The sequence below is a fragment of the Lepidochelys kempii genome, chromosome 17 (assembly GCF_965140285.1).
Source record: "Lepidochelys kempii isolate rLepKem1 chromosome 17, rLepKem1.hap1, whole genome shotgun sequence".
Taxonomy (NCBI): Eukaryota; Metazoa; Chordata; order Testudines; family Cheloniidae; genus Lepidochelys; species Lepidochelys kempii.
The window spans coordinates 8759787-8785650 of record NC_136396.1 but is presented as its reverse complement, the minus strand read 5'-3'; the positions used below and the strand labels follow the sequence as shown (position 1 = coordinate 8785650).

Sequence of the window (25864 nt, the reverse complement as noted above, 5' to 3'; positions counted from 1 at the left end):
TTGCTCATCTTTATAATATTAAGGCTGCGTCTGAAAATGTTGCTCTGAGAAGAAGGCATGAAATGGAAGAACCCCAACCATTTTGTACCTACATAATGTGTGTCCTTGCTGTAGGACTCCTCCATTCCCAGTAGGTTAAATGAGCTCTTCTATCTTGTGGATTAATCAGTTGAATGCAAACAAAAGGAAAATGTCTCCTGTTATAGGAATAGAAGTAAAAGAAACCAAACTCTGTGCTGAATAAGCACGTCTGAAGCGGAAATACTCCATTTTCTTCTAAGCATGTGCAACATGGCTGTAGAGATGAGGTCGTGCATTTCCTTGAGAGGTGTTTTTTCGGCCTTGTTAGTGACACCTCTCTTCTCCTCGCTATTTTATGTGCTCTGCAATTACTTCCCTGAAGGACGCGGGGTTGTTTCGTTTAGTTTTTTAAAAAGGGAATTAAAGCAGAATCATTTCTATTACAGGTCTAAAGTCATACGTTGATCCAAGATAATTTCAAAGCCATTATAGAAAACATATTCCTAGAAGTGCCTTCCAGGGCTCAAACCCCACAAAATACCTGTTTATATTATTTTATTGTTGGAAACGTTTTATTTATCCTTGAGGGACTGAACCTCTTACGGAGCCATATAAAAATTTCAGCACATTTAAAATAATCTGCTGCTGTGCCAGGCACTGAACTTGGTTATAGTCATTTTACAGGGCTCCTGCTTGAAGTCTATTGTGGTTAAAATACATCAGCTTTAATCAATAACTTTGTTATAGAAAACCCTGTGCACTTGATAAATCATCTCCAGGGCAATTAGTGACCAGCTCTGAAGTACAGACTTAAGTACAGCATGAGTTAATCTTTAATGAATATAGTAGCTAATTTTTAATGGTTTTTTCAGTCAGCGGAATTATTCTCAATGGGAAAACAGTTGTCCACAGAGATCATTCCGGCTACCAGGATGCCTCTCTTGACACATACCAAGTGGTGGCTCCAGTGGTATTGTGATCCAAACAGGCTAATCATGCATTCAGGAAAATGTTTCCATTTCAGAGCACTGAAAGTTTTACGCTTGACAAGTAGATTTGACTCTATTCTAGCAAAGTGCTGGAACAGCCAGTTAATGTCATTCAGAATTTTTTTAGGGACAAAGCTCCTGGTTGTTGGAATGCAGCTTTATTTTACATGATGTAACGAGCCCTTACATGAGTTATCAGTAAGGTTTGAAACCAATCAGGCCCCAATTCAGGAAAGTGTTTAAATATGTGCCTAAATTTAAGCATGTGAATAGTCCAGTTGATTTCAATGGAACTAGTTACATGTTTAAAGTTAAGCACCTGCTTAAGAATCTTGCTGAATCACAACCCAACAGGGCAGTACAAATTGAGCGTGTTACCTTCTATGCAGAGTAGCTGCTAAAGGTGCAAACCACACACATTTTACAAGCTTTTACACTAGTATTTTCAAATAATTTGACCCAAAACGCAGGAGAAAGTTAAATACAGTGAGTACAGAGACAATCTTTTTCTCCCCCCCCCCCTTTCTATTTGAGATACAGGCAAGTAAAAAAGGATACAGAGGTCTTTTCACTACAGCAAACTTTTGTATCCATCTGACTTGGCATTAACTTGAAGGGATAATAAAAGCCAGGGAAAGTAGAATTGAACGTTGGATATACAGACCTTCACTATTGGGTGGAAAAATAGTCAGACAGCAAGTTCATTTGAGTGTTGTTTGGTAATTGCAGCAAAGGATCAGAACCAAGAGCTGTATTCCTCTGAATCAATGTGTGACTATCTGCAAGTCACTTCAGGGTTCTGTGCCTCAGTTTTCCTCTCTGTACAATGGGGGGAACATTACCTATCGGGGGGGGGGAGATACAATTAGCATAGCCACAGCACTTTGTGGGAAAGTACCACATGAGCGCAAAGGATTATTGTTATACCCTGACTGTACTCAGATGGTTTCCATTTTTCTTTCAAAATCTCTTTAGGTCTCCATTGACTCTTCCCTAAGGGCTGTGTCTCAAGTGTCATGGCAAACAATGATTGCCTTAAAGGTGGCCTAATGATGGCTCCTATGTGGTCACTGCTAATGTTTTGCCCTTATGCTACAGAGATTCCCAGTGCCTTCAATGGGTGCTGGATAAGGTCTGTAGGTAGGAGATTCATTTCCTCTAATGTCAATGGCAGCATTCACATGGAACAGTTCAGAAACCTCTGAGCATTATAAGGCTAGAAAAACTCCTCCTGGTGTCCTAGAATAACATCAGTGTGCTCTTTCTTGTTAGGCATCATTGTTCAGAGTATATAACACCCCACCTCTACCATCCCCCCATCTATGTCCTCTCGCTGTCTTTTTTGCTCATAGAAAACTGCAGCTACGACCTGTGGTACCAAGGACAAAATACTATGTGGGCAACTTGCCTGGAAAACATGCAGCATCTAAGGGCAAAATCTGATTCCTACTCAATTTAGTGCAGAGCTGTTTGATCGCATGGTGCTGGTGTCTCCTTACTTCCAGTTGCAGAATAGCATTAAAGGGGGAAGCCTAGAATACTTTCCTAATACCGTGTTACTTTTCCAACTAAACAAATGCAGACATGAATAGAATGGGAGGCTTTCCAAGAGCTGATTTCTCTGTTAAAATGCAGACTGCGCTATGAAGGAGTTTCAGAACCTCTGGCTTAATTGGATGGACTGGTCTCTCTTAGCTTCACTCTTGGAATGACTTTTTCTTTTGCTTATCTGTCAGTGAAGTTGCCTCACCCATAATTGCTTAATATCATATACATGTTTGGCTAGTTAATTCTAATCAGTTTAATACCTGTGTCTTGTGTAAACTCCTGCTAGAAGATGATCTTCCATAGAACGAGGATGGGTTTTTTTCCTTTCCCTTTTCTGTACAGTCCTGCATGTTTCCATACAGTGATCCATAGGTAGGTGTGTGTATGAAGGAGATGCTTTAGGAGCAGAATGTGAATTACTACTGTGAATTAAAATATTCAGTAAAATGAAGTCCCAGTTTTGTTTTAATTTGGCTCTTCCACTGCCTGTTATTGTACAAAAGGCTTCAATTTAAAATTAACAGAAATGATAGCCGGTTAATGTGTTACAGTGGGAGGCCGAAGTTTCTGTTGCCATGGTGATGGAGTTCGGCTCATTTGTTTTGTAGATGAGTAATTACTACGCAATTAGAGTAGGCTAAAAATAAAGGGGCCCTTTGTTCCCAGTTACTCATTAATATTAATAAAAGGTCTGTCCAGACTGTGATAAACAATTAATGCAAATGTGGTTGCCCATGGTATAAGTAGCAACAGATTTCTTATCCTCCAATAAGAAGTGATCATGCCAGAGAGGTTTGCTCTTCCCTCACTTTAAATAGCAAAATTATTAGTAAATAATTTCATGTGAGAGCAAGATCACAGGTAAAAAACTTTCCCTGTTTGCCTCTTGGTAGGACGTCAGTAAAGGGTAAGACATGGACAGGCATGTGCAAGTCTGTTAGGACTTTCTCCTCAAAATCTGAGGTGGGTCAGATCCTGCAATGTGCTGAGCACACTCAACATCCACTGAAATCGATGGGAACTCAGGGTTCTCAGCACTTCACAGGATTCAACCTCAGGTCCTGGTTCTGCAAACGTTTGCTTGTGTCACTTGACATCCACAGGTAGTGGGGCGAACCACAGCCACTTTCCGAAGCATTTTTCAGGATTGGAGTCTAAGTCCGCCACTTTAAAAGAGCATAGAGGCTGGAGGAGCACTGAGAGTTGATTTGGGAGGGCCAAGAAAGGAATCTGGTATGAGATTTGCAAGTGTCTCAAGGGAAGTTACTTTCAAAGGGAGTTGGGTTCCTAACTCCCTTAGGCACATTAGAAAACGCCAGCTCTGAAGCCAAAGGGTTGAAATTAGAAAAGAGCCATTTACCTTATCTCATGATAAACACTTCATTGCAGTACTATGTTAGAAGGAGAGGAAAACTTCATCATGTATCACAGCCATGTCAATATTAGGTGTCGTGTCCCCAAACCCCCCTTGGGCTAGGTGCTGTACAAACACCGAAATGATCTCTGCCCCCAAAGAGTTTACAACCTAAATAAACTAAAATCTGAGTCAATTTCTTTTGAAATGTAAAGGCATTACAGTTATCCAAAGCAGGGGGAGGGGCAGTGGTGGGAAAGGGAGGAGAGTGAGGAAGGTGCAGTAGAAGTGAAAGAAAACAGTCCTGAGCATTTAGCGTAAAGTATCTAAAGTGTTACAATACGTTAGATTTTAAATTAACTTTAAATTCCAGTACCATTAGATTGATACCTGTTTGTAAAATGACTGAAAAGTCAGAATTTATTCACATATAGTATTTATATAAATTATTATTGTTTGGCTGCCTTGGCTTAACTGATAAGACATGCAAGTGTGTGCTGTGGACCTATTTTGGTGCAGTCTGTGGACAGTAATGAAATGATTTGGTGATGATGATGCAAGCTACGTGCCAGATTGAACTCCCCACGTGCACATGTGCTCAGAACCTTTGGCAAGGGAGGCCTTGTGTTGGAGATGTGGCTTTCTAGTCTGGTTTGGAGGCTTTGAGTCAGCTGTCAAACTGACGGTGCATGGGCCCCATCCCTTTTGTTATTTGTGCTGCTCCTTGGAAGCGCCAGAGGAAAGACAAAAAGCGTTCTGGGCTGCTGTTTCCTGGAGTCCCTCTCTGCTCAGATGTGGCATCACTTCAGAAGAGGGGAAAGGACGGTGTGGCAACTTTGGGTGGGGGAGAGCGTGTTTCCACAAATTAAACGTGCATCATACAGTCTGATCAACCAACCTGCCACATGCTAAATAGTGGTGGTTGTAGCTAGAATAGGCTCTTTTGAGCAGCTTCCAGCACTGGCCGCCATGATGCTAGCAGTAGTTTACAGGACACTGGCATTTTTATCACTTGGTAACCCTCCTCAGCTCAGAGCAGATATAGATGAGACTGGGCCAGCAGCCACCTGAGCCCTGTCACTCCTACCAGTGGGAGATTCTCCCTCCCCCCGCCCCAAAAGAAGTGTAAACAAGGCCTAAGTACTCTCAATCCTTGTGTTTATTTTGTTGGCACTCACCCAAGCTGCAGCTCTGTCCTCCATCCTGTCCCTTTGAAGTGTCACAGCTGCGCAGCCAGCATTCTGGGCTGTCTCCCTTCTCCTTATCATGCGAAATGTCTGCCTAGCCAGGTTTGCATCCTCAGCCCCTTGTAAGCCTGCAGAACCACTCACCAGTGCGTGCATCCAAGCCACAGACATCACTGGCCTCATCACTCGACTGTAGCCTAACCAAGTGACGTCATCCAGCCTGGAGCTTAGATGAGGTCTCAGACTAGGGTGCAAGATGTTCCAACAGGGAAAATGGCATAAAAATGGCATTTGCATCCCTCCCAAACTGTTTAACTAAGGGAGGAGAATGTAGCACAGCCTTTGTAAGGTTGACATTTGTTTGTTGTTAAGGATCTAATTAGAAACATGAGAGGGAGCTGAATGGCTGCTTGCTCGGCTAATTAGCGACATGCACGAAGACCACTTTGAACTTCAAGGACACAAAGCTATTAGCGCTTACATCAAAAATGGATTAAACTTCTGTGCTTTTATAATGATTAAAGATGAGCCGCTTGAGTGGAAATCCTTTTGTAAAGGCTGCGACAAGAGCTGGCTCCGTGATTGCAGTTTCTACAAGTGAAGCTTTGCATGGCCTCTGTGTAGTACTCTGGCCCCATGTGAGAGTGACACCATTAACTTGCAATATGGAAAATGTGATTAGGCAATAAATATTGATCGTTTGCAAAAAATTACGGTTAAGCTGAGAAACGTATTTATTTCTTGTGGCACGTAATTACGGGACTCAGAAGAGACAGGCTTGAATAGATTGTATTTTGTGTCTTCTTGCAAATCAGTGCACGTCAAGTATTTTTAATACTCCAACATCATTCTAACAGGCCCATATCCAAGCTAGGGCTTGAAACAGGCTAACAACAGCGGTGTTCATCAGTAGTTGCTGCGAGTACAGTTACAGAGAGACTTTTATACCACCTATTCTTGTTGCAACCGTGGATTTACCCCCCTCTTACAGCCATTTTACTGTGACGTCACTGACTGGTTCTGTGCCCTGACTCTCTACTAACACCGCATAGTCTCGGCTATGCAGTGCATCTGCACTTCACTTGGCTTGGCTTGTGCTCAGTTTAGGGAACGGGCAAAGTTCCATCTCTTCTACACCAAAAGAAATGTGTTGGAAAAGAGTCGGGGGCCGTCATGTTGTAACTGGGTCCCTGTCTGTAGTTGTAATTGTCATGTAGATAGGTTCCGGTTAGTTTATATGTGGTTTTTGAACATGGTTTGGATCATTATTAGGTGTGGATTGGAGCAGTGTTAATGCTTATAACTGTGCCTGCAGTGTGGATAGGGTTTAGGAGCATACCATTCCTTTGACGCTTTGTTCAGACCTCGCTCAAGCTGCTATGTCTAGTAACCCCTACACCACATGCTACCATTTTGCTGTTATCCCTGCAAGATGCTGATGTGAAAGCTACTGCCAAAGGGACTGCAGGGAGAGGACAACCCCTAACCTGTGATTGCAGATAGAAAATAACATACAAATGGTACCTTGTTACTGCAGATATCAGCTCCTTTAATGTCTTCTGGATGCATAGCTGCTTATTTTACTGTCAAACGCAAGGTTTTAGTGTAAGGCCAGTACAGCTGCAGAGGAGAGACAGCTAGGTCCCACTCTATCTCAAACCCGACCAGCACAGCTCTGATGGTAGAACCCATGTTGGTAGTGACATATGAGGCAGACAGAACAAAGTTTGATTTTCGAAGGTCAGGACTGAACTTTCTGACAGAAAAATATCACTGGCTTTCAGTTATGAACTAGGGGACCTGTCTGGTGTGGGGGATCCTGCAGAAGGGTGTTTGCTTTTTAAGCATACTGAGAAGAGGCTGAATAGATTTGCTGCAACTTGTAAATCTCCACCCTAGAGTTGTTGAACGGAATCTATTATATTTGTCAGACTGTTTGCTCTTCCGTCTTATGCATCTTCTGACTGGTTATCTGTGAGATTCTGGGTATAATGTTGTGACCCTCCAGCATACCTGTATGTAGAATCATAGATTGTCAGGGTTGGAAGGGACCTCAGGAGGTCATCTCGTCCAACCCCCTGCTCAAAGCAGGACCAATCCTCAATTTTTGCCCCAGATCCGTAAATAGCCCCCTCAAGGACTGAACTCACAACCTTGGGTTTAGCAGGCCAATGCTCAAACCACTGAGCTATCCCTCAGTAGCAATCTTGTTATCCTCAGGAGATTCTCTGGTTTGATTGTTGATCTTAATTTGAAATTTCATAGAGTTTAAGCCCAGAAGTGACTATTAGATGATCTAGTCTAACCTCTTATGTATCACAGACTATTAATTTTTACCCAGGTACCCATATATTTAAGCCCAGAGACTTTAGTTTGATCAAAACATTTCAGTCCTCAGGAAACATGCCCCAGGAAGGGACCAAAGTGTCTGGCAGCAGTTGGTCGTTGACAGAAAGCGATATTCCGTGTGTGAAATACACACCGAAAGATTTAGAGCTTCTGGGGCCTAATCATAAAAGAGCATACTGTACCTAGCAGCAGAGCTATATAAGGCTGTTGATATGTAGCAAATGGATTTGGAAGAGGCTGGACTTGGTAGCAATGAGATGTATGCTACTGCAGCAAGTAAGAGAAGCAGTATATTCTAATGGATCTGAATACAGGACTAAGAGCCAGGAGTGTCTGCAGACTGTTTCAGGTTCTGCCACAGACTTGCCCATGTGGCCTTGGCTAGTCACTTAGAGGTATGTAGCACCTCTGAAAACCAGGCTCTCTCTCCCATGAGCATAAATGGGAGTTCAGTGCACAGCACCTCTGTAAATCAGGTCATTAGCCTCTCTTTACTCACCTGTAAAATGGGGATAATAATACACCAAAGTCGTGGGGACTAATTAGTTAATGTTTGTACAGGGCTCTGAAGATGCAGAATGATAATAGTATAATCCAATATTGTAGCTGCATTTTTAAATGGTCTGGATAATGTTATGATCAGCAGTAACCTCTGCAGTCATGCATGCTGAGTGATAATCAAATCTCATGCTTCAGAACATTATTTGATTTCCAGAGGGGTCAGGAAGGAGATCTCTGCCCCACCCCTAGCTTAACCAGTATTAATCAGCTTAATCAGCCAGGTGTATGACATTTTCCTTTCACCTTCCTCTGAAGCGTTTGCATATTGGCCACTGATAGAGACAGCATACCAGCTGCGAATGACTGATCTACTCTGCTTCAGCAAATTCTGTTTCCATATATTGCGATACCTGATGTGTTAGGGGAAGGCAAAAAGATCTCTGAATGCAAATGGCTGCTTGTGGTCATCTCATGTCCTGACCCGTGAGATCTGCTTACCTTTTACTTTAGCATCTGTAACTACAAACAATGTGTAACATTAACCAGCTCCTTTTAAAATCCAGCTACAGCACTTGACTCTCAAACCCTCCTAGCTCTTTACACCTTGAAAGCACTGTGTAAATAGTAATGAATGGAAGCTACCCTTTGTGAAAGAGGAGTTGTCTCTCTCCTAACGCTTGGAGCTATTGGGGATATTAACCTACGTATGTATATGTGAGTGTGTGGGTGCGCACACATGCTGTCTGAAGTGACTAATGGTTTTGGGTGCCTAGCTTGAGAGACCTTAAAGGAGCATGATTTTCAGAGGGCAAGTGCTCAGCACTTTCATGGTCTGTCTATTTGGGCAATTAAAAAAGGAGGCACCCAAAATCATTAGTCACATTTCAAAACGTAGGCTGTGTATGTATATCCCTCTATCCGAGCCATCTGTACAAGCACCTAAGAAAACCAGAGCAGGAGCTCAGTGAAAACCTCCGGTGAAAATGCTCATGGAAACCCCCAATTCAAATGCCCCCAAAACTTTGGGAAAGTTTCCCTCCAGTTTTGTAGGTTGGGCCCTGGCCTCAAAACATAAACACATTCAATATGTTATGCTAAAAAACTGATAGTCAACCAACATCATCTTCAAATGGTTGCCACTTGTCTCCAGGAATGTGATGTTTGAGCGTTGTTCCGTGAGTTTTCCCCTCCATTTTGTTTGTGCCCCTCTCCACATGTCTCAGAGCTCCTTATTGAATGCCATCTCCCTGATGTGTATTACCCTGCGCTGCTCCGCTATCCACTTTTATCTGTATCGGTAGCGTTAAATGTTATATCATTTATTCCTTTGAGGGGAAGATGTTTTTGCTGCATGTTATATGAATTTTTCACTTGTCTTAATGACAGTTGTATTGAAAACTTCCTGCTGCTTTCAAGCACGTGCAGTTATGATCATAAACACTGATGATGGAAACGTCTGCCAAATCATGCGTGGCTGTTTATGATAGGAGAGGGGAGAGAGTCCTCCCGAAATTAGCGCACTATATCAACAAGTTGTCAGGGAGCATGGACATGCAGAAAGCAACCTCCAGGGTTAATAGGATAAAGCAAGAGTGGAGAGGAGCTAGGAAGAAGGAAAGTTGATTGGTAATGACAGGCGTTGGGTGAGAGTGAACCACTGGAAAAATGCTTGGCATGAAATCAGAAGGAAATTTCAGCTGAGGAGGAACTATTTTATAGAGAGGTGCAGGGAGGAAGTGGAGGAAGGAAGTAATTTCGTTCTGTTTAATTCTTATCCCAGCTGCCCACAGCTTTTCATTCTCAGCATGAAAGCCATTTGCTGCTTTTCCACATACTCTTGCTTTGCTTTACTCTGCTCCTGGAGCCAGCCTTTAATTAGCCAACACAGCAGACCAAGGGCATGTCTCTACTACAGTCAGGAGGCATTTCTGCAGCGTTTGTAGATGTACCCAAGCAAGTTTTCATCTAGCTTGATCTAATATGATCTAGTACGTACCCAGGGTTCTGGGCAGGCAGGGCTAGCCCCTGCAGCTCCATGGCACTCAAGCTGGCTTTGATCCAGCTATCACATCGCCAGACTGCAGTGTAGGCATACCCTGATACCGAGGGGCCTCTTTTGCTCGGCAGCTGACAAGACAGTAGATGTTAAATTTAATGTAATTTCTTTCTTTTCCTGTTGTTCCCCCCTGCTACATTCTCTTCTCCTCAGTTACTGTAACCACAAGCTCAGGCCTGCTTTTGTTTTTAGTTTGAAACCAATTGTAATTGTGGAAGAGCAGCAGGTTTGCAGGTGTTCGGAACATTTTCTTCTCGTGGCAGCTGGTGCCTTGTAATGCAAAGAGGAAACAATCATTTCCTCTTGTTAATTTTTTTTATTACTATTATTTTTAAAAAGTCTCAAATCTGCTGTGCTTGAAGGAAGAAACTTGTAGCCTGATTTGTAAAATTTATACAGGAGATGTTTACACAGGATATTTCGTTATTTTGTTATTTCTTTAAATTTAAGTCACTCTCTGCTCCTAGTGTGGTACTCTAGATAACAGTTATAAGCTTTCTGAAGAGCACATCTATTAAAATGAGACTGGTGCTGATTGTTTATGGGACAGATTCTGCTCTCAGCTATGTCAGTGTCAACTCCACTGACATGAACAGTTACGCTGGATTTACATTGGTGTAACTGAGAGCATAGTCTTGCTCTGATTGTGCGTCATCAGATGAAAAAGAAGTGTGTAGATATTAGTGCATTGTTCGGGATAGATGGATGCATGCTTCGGGGAGTATGTGTTCATACACACACACAAATGCGCACACACAGTATACAGATTCATATACACATATATTTCTAATGGGAGGGAGTGGAAGCTTACATGGATAAATTATAGCTAAGGTAGCTCCAGTTGGCTCACTTCTGCGTTCAGCTATTCCTCTCGATATGAAATGTATTTCTTACTGTAATAACTGGGACACTATATTTCATTCTAATGTATTGTGGAAGAGGAAGTCCAGTAATTCATCTGGTGGCTTCTCTAAAACTAGAAGTTTTCTTGCCACTGCATACACTGACTAGAATAAGTAGCCTTGATTTCCTCTAATCAAATTTTGCACAATTCTTCAAATTTCAGCTTTTACTTTTCAATTTCTCATATTTGTAACTGTAAAAAAAAAAAAAAAAAGCAAAAGCACAGTATTTAACATTGAAAAGACTAATATAAGAAAGAATCCAGTATCCACAATGATAGAGTCACTGTATCTCCAGGGATCCCCGATTATGGTTTCTATTCTTCGCCCGGTGACCAACGGGCCCCGTTATCGTACGCGGACTATGGTTCCATGGGGCCTCGAGTGGCTCAGATGCTTCGTAGTGAGCACGCTGCTTCAGCGAGTAACTCCCCCCTCCACCACCTTCCCAGCCCGGATCAGTTTAAGAGCCCAGGTTTGTATAGCATTTCATTCATTTGGGGGAAACAAAAGTTTCTATACATCACCTATTTAGTGGTGCACAAAAGCAGGCCTGCATGTCAGTTCATGGTTGGCTATGGAACTTCACTTGAGCCCTTTACTTGATTCCAGTTTTTGATTGACTTTGCTTTAACGCTTAAGGTCAGGGTCAGGAATACCTGCTCTTTGAGGACCTGATCCAAAACCCATTGGAGTCCATGAGGTGTATATATATAGTCTTTTCAGTGACTTCAGTGGGCTTTAGATCAGGCCCTTAGTTAATTTATCCTTGAGAGTTGAAATGTAAGGGTTTAACTCAGTTTGGGTGCCTTTTATTGCTTCTCATAAATTTTTAACTCCAGTTTTTAATTAAGCGAGTTTCTCAACTGCGTGCGGAAAATGTATTTTTACCTAACGTTAAATGTAAATAATATGTCCAGAGAAATAGCTATATCTATATCATGTTTGTTTTATACCTGTGTAAATATCTCACCTTGTTTGTTTCCTTTGAAATACTATGCACTTTAATGGTGCTTAAGAGTGTATTTTGTCATCAGGTGTAATTTATTTCCACAGTACCCAAAAGCCTTAACTGGATTGATCTTAATTCCTGTATCATGCACATTTTCCATGTAGGACAATAATCTTATGGCTAAATCTTTTAGTTCTTCTTCATGTGATGGTCCCTACCTGGGTACGAATACACACCATGCATCTGACTCTGGAATTTTTTAACAAGCAGTGTCCACTGGTCCATACGTGTGCCATAGCACTCCTCATGCTCTGAACTGAGGATGAATCAAGGGTGGTGTGGACCAATGCCTCTCTGGTGCGACTTTCTAAGTGGCTCTCTGGCTGTATTATCCTTTGTTACCAGCTAGCTCACGTTCATCCCCTTTAGGGGGTGAGGGCACATTCCACCACAGGGAAAGCTGCTTCAGCTGCATCTCTGAGAGACTTCCCCTACTAGAGACATGTAGGGCAGCTACTTGGAGCTCTCTGCATACCTTCATGAGACATTACGCTCTGGTCCAGGCATCCACCGCAGATCCAGCTTTGGGGACAGCAGTACTACAGTCAGTTTTCACTTCTATGTCCTCGCACCCACCTCCTGTTTGATTACTGCTTGCTAATATCCCATGTGTGGGATACACAGAGAGACCATCTCTTGAAGAAGACATGGAGGTTACTTACCTGTAATTGAAGGTTCTTCGAGATGGGTGATCCCTATATGTATTCCACTACTTGCCCTCTGTCCCCTTTGCTGTGGATTGTTTGGACTGCAGTAAGAATGGGAAACGAGAGAGGTCTTGGTCTGCCTCACGGCACGTGAGTGGGCTAATGGACTATGCTTTTAAAAAGAATTCCCCACTCAGGCGCGTGGTGTACATGTGTACCCACATGTGAAATTCAGATAGGGACCACACATCACAAAGAACCTCCACTTACAGGTAAGTAACCCCAATATTTCCCCCTCCCACTTCTTTGTATGAATTGAATTTGGATGAGCTGAGTTGAGTCGGGTGGCATTTATTTGCCCAACTTGGTCATGCTTTAACTAATGCCCTTTCCGTTCCCTCCCAGAGAGGCATTCTGAATCCCCCTTAGAGTAATGCACCATATGCTAAGGCAAATGTCATAATGAGTCATGACTTAGAAATTTCTCAACACTTTATCGAAAAAGAGTTTATCTTTCAGTGGTGACCTTTCTTGTCCAACACTGGATTAATTTGCGAGCAGGCTCTGTGTTAACATGGCAGTTCATAGGACAAAGCACCAGATAAGCTAGCCTCAGCTTTCTCCCTGTCATTGCTCCCAGCAGAATATTTTGTAGCATTATGAGTTTCCACCTTCTTAGTATGTCTTGAACTGCTAGGATTATTATGTGAGCTCCCACTATTGGCTCCTTCATGTAAATCAGGTGTTGGGAGAACCACACTTTGAAAAGTATGTTACATGCACATTAAGAGTTGGTTAAAAAAGCTTCTTTAAAGGGGAACAAGGATGATGTAATGGTAAAATCCTATTCATAAGAAAAACTGTCCTGAAGTTATTGGAGTTTTTAAAATTCTCCTACATTATTATTTCAGTAAAAAGACTAGTTTCTATGGATATTCATGCAGGAATGTGGAAATCATTGAGGATACATCAGGAGGGAATGTAATGATGATGAATTTGTATTTCTGTAGCACCAAATGCATCCTAGGGAGCGTTGGAGATTTAGCTCCATGAATTGTACAATAAACTGTGCAGTTGTACAGTACACAGGGATGAATCGCGGGAGTGTGGCCACCTCTGGTGAAAAGTGGCCACTGTTTAACAGTGCCTGGCAAGACTCCCCAATAACTGAGTACAAGAAGTGAAGCATGCTATATTCCAGCAGTTCTCAACCAGGGGTCCAGGGTCCACTGGGGGGCCTTGAGCAGGTTTCAGGAGGTCCCCAAGGAGGGCCAGTGTTAGACTCCCTGGGGCCCAGAGCAGAAAGCTGAAGCCCCACCACGCGGCACTGAAGCCCAAGACCCCAAGCCTTGCCACCTGGGCTGAAGCTGATCAACTTAGATTTGCAGGTCCCCAGTGGCATGGGGCCCTGGGAAGTTGCCCTGCTTGCTTAACACAAGGGCCCTCTTAACGCCGACCCTGGCTTTTATATGCAGAAAAACAATTGTTGTGGAACAAGTGAGGCCTGGAGTTTTTATAGCATGTGGGGTGGCTCAGAAAGAAAAAGGTTAATAACCTCTGCTGATTTAAACTGAAATGAGCATGTCCACACAGGGGTGTGAACCAGTTTATCCACATCAGCTTAAAATCACACCTGTAGCTAAACCAGGACAACTCTGCATACCGACAAGATCTAAGAACCAGGGGTCTTACAAACTAACCTCACAACTTGGGAGTTGGATGCTTGCAAGTCCCATAATTTTTGTAGCTGTTTTTTTTCATGTGGTTCTGATGGGTCCTTTGTGTAACCTGGGGTTGACAGACCCAGATCTGTTCTGAGTACTAGCTTATGCCCAGACTGGATGTGATTGTGTAATATTGCTGTTTCCAAGAGTGAAATTTGAAACAGATGTTTTGTGCTTTGTGGTTTCCCAATGGAGACTCATTTGAGAGCTGTACAGAGCTTAGCAGGCTGCCTTTGACAGAAAGTTAGTTCCACTGTTTAATAAAACTAGAGATTACGTTGTCTCTTACCAATAGGTTCTTCCCATCCCCTTCTCAGTCATCAACCCCTACAACCTCAATTTAAAAGCAGCCCCCAAATAGTCATCAATCACTTTTTGTTCAAGCTTTTCTGGTTGTTTGTTTGTTTGAAAAATATTGTTTTACCTTTACTTCATAAAAGTTCATGATCACAAAATTGAACTGGCTTATTCCAGGGCTTCCTGGTACAGTACAGACCTACAGATCATTTTTAATACCCAGTCATATTTCAGCAACATCCAGCCCTTTCCTTATAATTGCACTGTGATAGAAAAAGTCAACAAATACAAATAATAAATACCAACAGTCACAATTAAACAGGAAAACTACGAGAGGAAGGATGGCTTTGTGATTAAGACACTTAGTATGAGACCTGGGATCAATTCCCAGCTCTGTCACAGACTCCCTATATGAATTTGGGCAAGTCACTTAATCTTTCTGTGCCTCAGTTCCCAATCTGTAAAATGGGGATAATAATTCTGATTGCCTGTTTGATTGAGTTAGACTGTAATCTCTTCCTGTATCTATAGAGTACATTGCACAATGGACCCTGATTTTTGCTTGGAGTCTCTGGGGGCTAGTGTAATTCAAATCATCATTAAAAATAGTGTCCCTAATGCAGGTTGCTCAGCTCCTGATGTGAGAACTCATACGTTATTATCATTTTAATTTTTGCATCCTTTTTCCTTTCTCCTTTTCCATCACGGAGGCTTTGCCACCTTTCTGGGGGGTGTTACTCATATTGGGACTTTGTTGTCTTGTCTACCCCAATATTCCTCTCAATCCGGTCCCCATGATACATTCTCCATCCCTCTTAGCTCCCTTGAGATACTGATGCGCTGACCCTTCTGCTCCGCTGACAGAGAAGCGTTGCTTTCCCTTTGCAAATAGCATGTGGGGGTAGAATTTCCCAAGTCAGCCTGACCTCTGCTCTGTCGTAGTAGGACCATGAATACTGAAAGTGCTGCAGAGGGAGCATGTTCGGCCTGTTAGCACCCATCCCGTTGAGCAACTAAGAAGCAGAGCTGACAGGGTTCTGGAGGAAGTCAGGAGAAGGGCAGCTACTGTGTAGGATGTCATGGATGGGTATGTGGATTGGAGGAGGGAAAGGATAGTTTCAAGTTAGTCTTTCCTTTTGCACTGGGCCTAGACTGAAAATAACCACCGTCAGCATGCGCCTCGTAAGACAGGAGGTAAAAAAATTTTGCCCTACCCCCTGTAGGCTGGACAGTGAATTGGTGCCAAATTCAGCCAACAGGCAAAACTTCAAGTACAGGTGAAAATTAACTAGACACGGTGAATGATCAGAGCACAGCCAGATGGGCTGTAACAAGACACACAGCTAAGTCAAAGCACATATTGAACAAACAATCTCTGTTTCCCGTTCTCTGACACATCTGATGGATCCTGCCCCTCGATTACAGCTGCTCTAGGCACTGGACCATCTGACCCTCAGGGTAAGATACCACTGGCAAGGAGTGGCTGGATCTGAGGAAATCTAGAAGATCCTCATGGTTGTATTCTGAGGACCCCTGGGTTGTGCTGAGATATGAACCACAGATGCATACAATCTTTCCCACATCTCTCCTGACCCTACTCTGGTACAGTATCTGCTGGTAAAGACTGGGACCACAAATTCTGCATATGAGAAACTCGAAGGTTTGAGTTATTAGGCTGAAGTTCTACTGCGGTGAAATGTTCTGTGCAGAATGGTTTCATGATGTGCAATAGGTTAGTAAATTGGACCCAAACTTTTTAAGACGTGGAAAATGTGGGGCCTGATCAACAAGACTTCACAAGTACAATAAAATCCCTAGCAGTGGAGGAAGTTAACTGTGCCTGCCCATGTTTAATGCTGAGTCATCAGACAGTGATTTTGTGCTGAGCTAAGGAGAGACTTGCATCAGCTGGTTGGTGCCTTGGGTGGAAGGGGAAAATGGATAACACCTAATTCTTGATCTCCATGGACCTACAGCCAAAAATGATATCGGAAAACAATAGTCCCCTACCTTTAGGTCAGCAAAACTCACTTCCAACTCTTCTCTCCCGTAACCTGGACCTGATTCTGCCTACAGGGTACAATTCCGAGCAGAGTCTGTCTCCTTTTCTTTTCAGATTGGAACTCCATTGAAAGATGTGGCTCTTAAACGCTCTCTGGTTTCCCTAAACTAAAACCAGAAGTACCTCTGACCAGCTTTCACTTTTCCCTGTGGTTGAGGTGACAATTGGAAACTTTTAAATAAAAATATGGCCCCAAAACACCTCACTGTATTTTCTGGCATGAAACAATTTCAAGTTTTTTGGCTTTTTCTTTTAAAATCTGAGTCCACTTATTCACAGGTTTGTATTAGACAAGATTTTTTTAAAGTGCTGTATATCTTAACAAAACACATCACTTTTTTCAGATCAGAGAAGTCAGTCACGGTCATTGCTGTTGTTTCAAATCTGCCTTAAAACTAGCTCTAGATCTAGCTGAATTTGGGTACTAATATTTCAAGAAGGCAGATATTTAGCAGCTCATCATGGGTGAGTGAATCCTTAAAATATGGCTTTTTGCAAAGTGTTTAGTCTTCTAGCAATTATGAGAGTTTTCCTATTTCCTTTATTGGGTCTAGAGCGAAGTGTCAGCTCTATAAAAGCTTCCAGACACTTCTATAAAATTTCTACAACCAGCTATTTTGCAGGCCAAGCTCACATAGGAACCTGAACATTCTATACCCAGATAGTACATTTACCAGATAATGGATCAGCGGGCACATTTTTCTTGTAGTCAGTTCTGTGGTCTGTGTGTAGTGTTAATTTTCTATCCACTGAATATCAAGTTATCTTGTTCTTATATTACATACCCGCAATCAGAAGGATAGTTGAATAAATAGTTGCCATCAACTTCTTGGATGTTTGAAAACCAACATTCCCAGTGTTTTTAATGGAGATGGGGGGAGATGAGTCTCGCTTTTAGAAATCTGTTTGGTGGCTTTTAGTTTTCTCTCTTCCTTTCGGGAAACCACTAAAGCAAGTGTTTTCTTGTCATCCACCTATAAGTTTTGCAGTTGCAAATTGGATGATTTTACCCTGGATGCTGTCGTGTATGCATATATTATTGGTTGTGGGGTTATAGCCACTTATCGCTAAATGACTTGTGCTACTATTAGCAGCGTATTGGCATCAGTCAGCAACTCCAGTGAACGTGGGAAATCTGCCTTTGAGATCTTTTGTGTTCCCATTTTATCTCCCATGCAGGATGGTAAATACCTAAGGGATACTCATATTCCATCCCCTCTTCTCCTTGCTCTGTGCATAGTAAAATCCTTTTCTAGTATTGTTATTTTTAGTTATATTTGCACAGAACAACTTCATTTCTCAATATCAGGGTTACATTTTGCACAGGGCAGTGCACTGAAATGGGGTTTTCATTCATGACGATAAACAGAGCTGCTCTTTTGTGGAATTCACTACAAATGGCATGCCACTGTACGTTATGATTATTTTATTTTAACAAGGGGAATTTGTTTCCATCTAACTCACATTCCAGAGCTCCCTCAGTTTGATCCCAGGGAGAACAAATGAGTGTCCTTAGCTCTATTCCACTTTTAGTTTACCACAATGGGTACCAAAAGAGAACCTCAATATAATCCATCAGCGTTAGGGAGTTATCTAAGGAGAAGACTCTGCTTGAGATGGCTTGCCATTCTTACTGTCCCAAAAGATCTGTCCCATACCCTCAGCTGTGTAAATCAATATTGCTCCACTGAAAGTAATGGAGTGTTTCTGATTTCCACTAGCTGAGGATCTAGCCCATATTGCTGCTCCTGTTAGACTTGAGGTGGTGTTTTATGAGGCTTACACAGTTGCTTCTTCAGTAAACACTGGATATATGCTAGGTTTCAGAGTAGCAGCTGTGTTAGTCTGTATCCCCAAAAAGAAAAGGAGTACATGTGGCACCTTAGAGACTAACAAATTTATTAGAGCATAAGCTTTTGTGAGCTACAGCTCACTTCATCGGATGCATTAAGTGAGCTGTAGCTCACGAAAGCTTATGCTCTAATAAATTTGTTAGTCTCTAAGGTGCCACATGTACTCCTTTTCTTTTTGTGGATATATGCTGTAAGCATCAGTATCCAGATCTGCCAGCTCCGCCTCCTCAATACTTCATCCTTTCAAATATATTTTAAGTAAGCAAAAATATTTGAAGCTTTGAAATATGTGTTTCTCCTACTCCCCTACACATGCAGCACAGCATTAGATGGATATGTGATTTCTTCTGTTGGGAGGTCTCTATTTTGCACATGTAGAAAGCTAGATGCTTTGATCTGGTCATTTCCATTTCTAGCTTCTCTCATCTTATGGATTTTGACACAGCTGTAGAGCAGAACAGCCATGCTAGAATACTGCACAACTCTCTAGAAACTGGTCGTTGTTGGTGTAATTTTATCATTGTATCTTGAAATTAATATTGAAAACAGAGGGACCTGTTCAGCCCAGGTGTCACCTCCATTGACTTCAGTGAGTTACATTAGGGAGAAATTTGGCCTATTTTGTGAATATTTTTTGTTTTTGTTTGTTTTTAATTAAACCCTTGGCATATTTGTATAATCTGCCCTGTGTTCTCTGGGGATTGCTACTTCTTCTTGACATTGTTATGACCTTGGGTTTTCCCAGCAAATCGTGTTCTGAAATGGAGTCTTCAAAATTACCTTTATTTAGAAGAGCTGGCCAATGCAGAAACACACCATCACACAGAGCGTATCTATTGTCCACATCATGAAGACACATTACAGTCAAAACCTGTACCGCTAGTCAGACTGTGGTGTCTTTCATAATAATAGACACTTTGTAAACCCTTTCCTCCCCTACACACATGCATGTGTTTCAGTATGAGAATTAAAAGCAAGTGACAGAAATGACAGTACAATTGTTTGTGTCATTGATGCCAGTGCTAGGATGGAACAAGACTGGGAACTCTCTTAAAACTCAGCAGTGTTATTTTTTAAGGTTCGCCACTAGCCCACTCTTGTGACCTTTGGCTGATGGTTGGACTGTTTGGGGTTATTTGTTTATCTACCCTGCAGACGGTTAATTTTTTCCTTCTGGCATAGTTTGTTTCTAAGGAATGTGTGTCCTTATGTCCTCCTCCGTAAAGGCCCTGTCCCCATTCTTTGCAAATCAGCATGAAGGAAATTTAAAATGGTTTCTTTCCCTCCCGTGGATCTGTTAGAGGCCCATGGATTTGCTCAACTGGGCAAACCAAGTTTTCTGTGTGACTTGGCAGGAAAACCTGTATCCATTTAATTGAACCAGAAAAAAGAGTGTGCTAGAGCAAGATAATAAAGGGCTTTTGAATATCTCAGCTGGATATTTTTCTTCCTGAGTGAGAAGGCCAAATGTTATCTTGACATTTAATCTTTAATATTAAAAAATTGTGCTTTGTTTGCCAGCGTGTTCCAAAATAATCTGTTTACTCTCTCTTGCCTTATTTCTTTTAACTTGCTGAATTAGATGACCTACTTACTTCCTCCTGTTACCAGTTAAAAAGAGCCACAGTGCACAATTTGTTTTGTAAAATGGACTTTCCGACCAGTGCAAAGCCATTGGTTGCCATTTTACTTTTGCTGGTTAATTGATCTGGTTGAGTATTTAACTCCAGTGAAAGATTGCTCAATTCTGAGCCAGTGGCATAATGGGAAATCCTGAATGATCGTGTCTCAATGGACTTAAGACTCCCACAGTGTGGGATGCTGAAGGCTATGTTGGCTGTACCAAATTTGCGTATACATTTTTAACATGGAGCGGATCCAAAGCCCATTTTGTTCATTGGAAAGATTCTTAGAGTAGGACTATCATTTTTTCTTGGGTGTCTCTTGACAGAGAAATAGGACTTGCTCACTCTTACATTTCATCGGCAATAAAAACCTGCAATTGATCAGCTCAGTTCTTACCTGAAGATTACAGGGAGAGGGCGACCAGAAGCTGCCACACTTCACTCACCCCCTGTTTAACTCCTAACTTCCTCTCCTACCTGAAGGGGGGTTCCAAAGAGGATGGAGCTCGGCTGTTCTCGGTGGTGGCAGATGACAGAATGAGGACTAATGGTCTCAAATTGCAGTGGGGGAGGTCTAGATTGGATATTAGGAAACACTATTTCACTGGGAGGGTAGTGAAGCACTGGAATGGATTACCTAGGGAGGTGGTGGAATGTCCATCCTTAGAGGTTTTTAAGGCCTGTCTTGACAAAACCCTGGCTGGGATGATTTAGTTGGTGTTGGTCCTGCTTTGAGCAGGGGGTTGGACTAGATGACCTCCTGACGTCTCTTCCAACCCTAATCTTCTATGATTCTATGATAGTCTGCAGGAGACTCAGTAAAAAGAGAGAGGCCAAAACCCTAAAGCTGTGTAGCCTTGAACTTCGGGGAAATACAAAACTTTGTAGCCTGGACCTGTTTCTAATAGCTACTTTATACTAATAATTCAGAGATAATGAAAGGTTGGGTATGACTGTGCAGTGTTTAATTTCACTTTTAGGTCTGTCTGTCTCTCTATAACTAGGTGGAACAGCCTGTGCAATTAAATTTGAGAAGGACAGGTCTCTTCAGGTCATGGCGTGGATTCCATCTGCTATATTTAGGGTTTTTTAAAAAGGTGTTTAAATACCCGCCTCTTCAGAATTGATAACTCAAACCTCACTAGCTGTTACAAATAGAATTATAACTAAGGTTTATTTAATTGAGGCCTTGCCAGACTACATATCTTTTTGATTTATTTGTCCTTTCACTGTGCTTATTTATTTGCAAGCCATCTTGTTCAGTCTAGTCTAATTAAGTGAGGGAAACTGAAACCAACTGTGAGCAGTTTAAAATACATGTGTGTATATATACACTAACTTTATCTGGCTTTCAAGGGGATGCTATGAGAATAGGTGGGCTTTATGGTGCATACAGGCATGTTTCTATGCAATTCTGTAAGGACCTTGGAAGTAACATAGCTTGCTGCAAGATAAACCTATTTCCATTTGTGTCTTCCTAGCCTGCTAACATTTCTCTTTGCATTCAAGTCTTTTACTCATAAATTTTACATTCCAGAGTGATTGTGAGAAATGCCAAAATCTGATCATCTAACATGCTTAAAGATCCAAATTTATCCATTAGCATCTTTTTCCGACTTCAAAAAATTAAATTTCTTTTACTTCCCCTTAAGGAGGTGAGTGCCATAGATCCTATGGAATTCTTTTTTGGTTTTGATCTTCACTTACTTATTTTGTGCAGTTTTGGAGACAGAGGGAGGTCCTTGCTCTCCAAATCTAAGGAACAAAAAAAAAAATCTCCCTCATAACAATTAAAAAGAAAAGTTACTCCAAAATGTTCCATTCCATATCATTTTTTTTAACAAACCAAACCTTTTAGTCATTGAAATCTTTATGTAGCTTACAGATAAAAGGGCGGGGGAGGGGAGGTTTGGTAAAGTTTTGAATGGATCCAAAAATGATTTTACTAGATGTGATTTGCTTTATTTGCTGTCAACATTTTAATATCAATATTAACACAATGTGTAGTCTAAAACTAGTTCCTTTGTAGTTTGCATGGGATGTGAATGCTGTCTCGACGTGCCCAGATCTAGAAAACTTGTTACTACTGCATGAGCATCAAATCAGATGTTGAAAAATATCTATATAGTATGTGATAATTTGGTGAAAATGAGCACCTACAGTCTCTGGTTGCAGTAGCGTGTTGAATGATTGTTTTTATATATATATATATCTCTATCTATATATATTTGGAGCTCCAAGCTTCTTAGTAGTATGGGCTGACTATTATTCAGTACTTGCTCTCCTATCGCATGGCCTTGGTTAAGTGTTAGAAGTTGGGCCTAGGCTGTTTATTCTAGTGTTTGGCTTTATAATAACTCTGCATGCTAGGCTTCTGGCCTCATACCCAGCTTTATTCTCTGCACACCAGTCTTGAATAGCTACAGTGCTCAACCGAATTTTGGCGCACCCGCTTCCCCGGCAGGCTCCAATCCAGCCCGGCCAGGAGGATTTCCAGGGGCTAACAGCCCAGGTCCAGTCGCAGACCTCTACGGTACAGCCAGTCAGGACTCCGGTGTTGGTAATTACATAAGTGCTGCCAGCCCTCAGCCAGGCTCTGGCTTTGGCCATGGAATCACTGTAAGTAACCGTTTCTTTCCCTTCTCCACTTGGGTAATTTGAATTTAGTTCAGGAATTTTTTGTAGCGATTTTTTTTTAATTAAAAATGAACTGTGCCGTGCACTGCTCATGTAGCCTTTTACCATTTGGTGATACTGTTCTATCTAACTTGCTCAATTTACTCATAGACTTGTTTCAAAACGGCACACTCCACGGCCCTGGCACTTGAATTATAAGTGGAATTGAAAAGGCTTGTGTGACCCCCTACTCCTCTATTAGAGATCTGACATACTTTAAACTGTAATATTTTAAAAAATGCTTAAAATTTCTGTTCATTTTAAATTTAAGTTTCTCTCTTTCTGTAGAACAAATATTTTAGGCTGAGGCACCGAACGGCATATAATGCCCCAATTCTTTATCTCTATTGAAGAGAAAGTGGGCCTTTGCTTTAGCATCTCCAGTTCTGCAAACATACATGTCCTTAATTTAAAACAGGTGAATAGTCCTACTCATGTCCATAGGACTATTTACATGCTTAACGTTAAGTACGTTCACAAGTGTTTGCAGAATTGAGGCCTCTGTATGGAATCAAAGAAGGAAAGTTAGCCTGAGATGATGTGTGCTCAACATGTTGATAACTAGTTTATTGCTAACATTTCTTGAAATTGGAAGGTCACAAGTAAGTCTCTACTGTTTTTTTTCTCAAGTCAATGGGAAATATTTTCATGGTTCTACCATCTAACTAATGTAGGCAATGGAAATTTACTTAACAAACTTGCATGCTCTTTTTCAGATTGTATTGTTTTACCTCTGTGCGTTAGCATGAATGTGTTTGAATCTGTTTAGTGGCTGTCAGTCTTTGAAATGGGAAATCAGCTCCCCCCTCGCCCCTCCAAAAAATTGTAAGCAAACAATGAGATTTTTTCATTGTTTGTTTTCCATCTTAGCTGTAGAGAGCCGTTTCAAAAGATTACTCAGAACCAAAGGTGAGAGTAATGTTAATATTTTAGCCAAATTGGTTGGGGGGGAAAATGTGGTGCAGACAAAGCTCCTGAAATTAACAAACGTGGTTTTCATCGTATTTTTGAAATACCTTTTTGCAGCCTTCTAGTTGTGCCCTAATGTTCTGAATTCTTGTTCAATTCCATTCCCATCATAAGGTCACTTACGTATCTTGACAATCTCTTAGGATCAGTTGTGCTATGAAATGTGGATTATTATTATTCTGCCAAGAGCTATGTCAATTTAAACTGCCATCTATCACCACTTACTACACCCCTCGTTTCCACTTTTCGCCTAAAGAAAAAGACCTGTTTGTTCTTGAAAACTTACACACTTTGACCTCTGAATGTCCTGATTGTCAAATAATAATAATAATGCATTTGGCATCCTGTTTTGTCTGTACTGTCATTTTTTAAGAAAGTATTTTCTCTCTGACGTGCAGATTGGCAGCCTCTTAATTCCTCCTCTCCCCCCATAACCTTATCGAGAAAATGGGGGTCTTTTTTATTCTTTATTTTTTTAACATTGTCCATTTACTAATCCTAATGTTTAAAAAACCCAAATTTTAGAGGGGGGGGTGAAGATTAGTGTCTTGGAAAGGTAAGATTAGAATTCAACACATCAAGTCAGTGGTGACCAGAGAACAGCTTTCTTAAATACATATTCATGCTGGCAACACAGTCTTTCAAGTCCTTTGATAATTACTTGCCAAAAAATAATAATCTGTTCCCATGTATAGAACACTGATGACCTTAATAATTGTACAATTTTAGGGACCTTTGATTGCAACGGCTTTTACAAATGGATACCATTGAAACGTTACACATGGTTGGTTGCCATCTCACTTTGAGGTATTACAATATATACCATTTGTATTTTATGCTAAGCTAGTATTTCCCATATATATTTTAAATTAAGAAAACACCTTTTGATCTTCACTTTCTTTTTCCCTTGGCCTCTAATCATTCCTTTTTGCAATTGTTTATTTTAAAATCAGTCTTGTGGGTTGGAAACTGGAAGAGAATCAGGAGCTAGAACCCAACAAAGTTAGTGTTTTGACATTTATTAAGCTTAGAGAAGTCGCTTGCATTCTTTGAAAGCCAAAGGAATAAATGATGATTCCAGAAGTCTTGGGGGAAACAAATGAAAAAGTGTCAGTGGGCAGCATTGCTGTGAGGATGAGGGATTTGCTATGAATGCAGTTTTCTAAAAATAAGTGAGCACCATTGCTTTATTGCAAAGAAAACCATAATTCATAATTAAGTACTGTACCAAATATTACAGCTATGAGATAACATTGTTACTAGTAACCATAGAACAATTATCTAGATTAAAAAATTAAACCTAAGTAAATTAAATTAAAGGCATTACTTTAGTATTTGGATCACTGCCAGTTTCCTACCCTTTTAACTGAGCTTGAGTTAATTACATGTTTTTAAAAAATTGTTTGGCATATTCACTTTTGGCATATTCATTTTTGCAAATGAATATTCTTATACCTCTAATAGTGTAAATTAAAAAGTCAGTCAATACAAAAGTTATACCTATTAAACCATGTGTTTACCTTTGTAGTTTACATTTTTCTATACGGATACAAAATAAATTTAAATGTCAAATTTTATTTCTATTGATTCTTAGCTAGGAATAAATCTGATCAGTCACATTTTAAATTTCAAATAAATCTATGGAATTAAAATCATAATTACAGAGGGGAGGGGTATTGTTCCAGTACATGTGGAGGGTACTTAATGTGTATATGTACCAATATATGCAAAAAAAAAAAAAAAAAAACCCTACCTTGAAAAAGAGAACCAACCTCCCACCCCCCACCCCTTATCCATCAAGCCATGATCACCCCACAAAATGCCCATTGATGCTGGGCTGCATGATTTTTGTATCTAATAGAGATGGTACATTGATCAGTTTATAAATATTACTATGTTATGATCTCCTTTAATGTATGACAAGAAATGGTCATGTGTATCTCCTGCATTTTAGCATAAATCTGTATTTTAAATTTTTAAGAATGTTTCCTAAACTAAACTAATTTGGTCCACAAAATATACATTTTACTCTCCCCATAAAAATTATAAGCACTCATTTTTAATCCTAGTTATTTTTGGTGGCATTATAGTG

General features: G+C 41.0%; 1 protein-coding gene across 12 annotated transcripts in view; it reads left to right on the top strand.

Annotated features, from left to right (window-relative positions):
* Positions 1-25864, top strand: part of MSI2 (musashi RNA binding protein 2) — a 377475-nt gene that overhangs the window by 344581 nt on the left and 7030 nt on the right. For 6 of the 12 annotated variants that reach the window (XM_073315753.2, XM_073315752.2, XM_073315757.2 and 3 more), the window contains 3 exons: positions 11206-11382; positions 22538-22746; positions 24502-24579. In XM_073315753.2, the coding sequence (XP_073171854.2) occupies positions 11206-11382; positions 22538-22746; positions 24502-24543 (428 nt within the window). In that variant the 3' untranslated portion in view covers positions 24544-24579. The remainder of the gene's footprint in view (positions 1-11205; positions 11383-22537; positions 22747-24501; positions 24580-25864) is intronic. The other 6 variants (XM_073315764.2, XM_073315763.2, XM_073315762.2 and 3 more) reach the window with 3 other exon arrangements.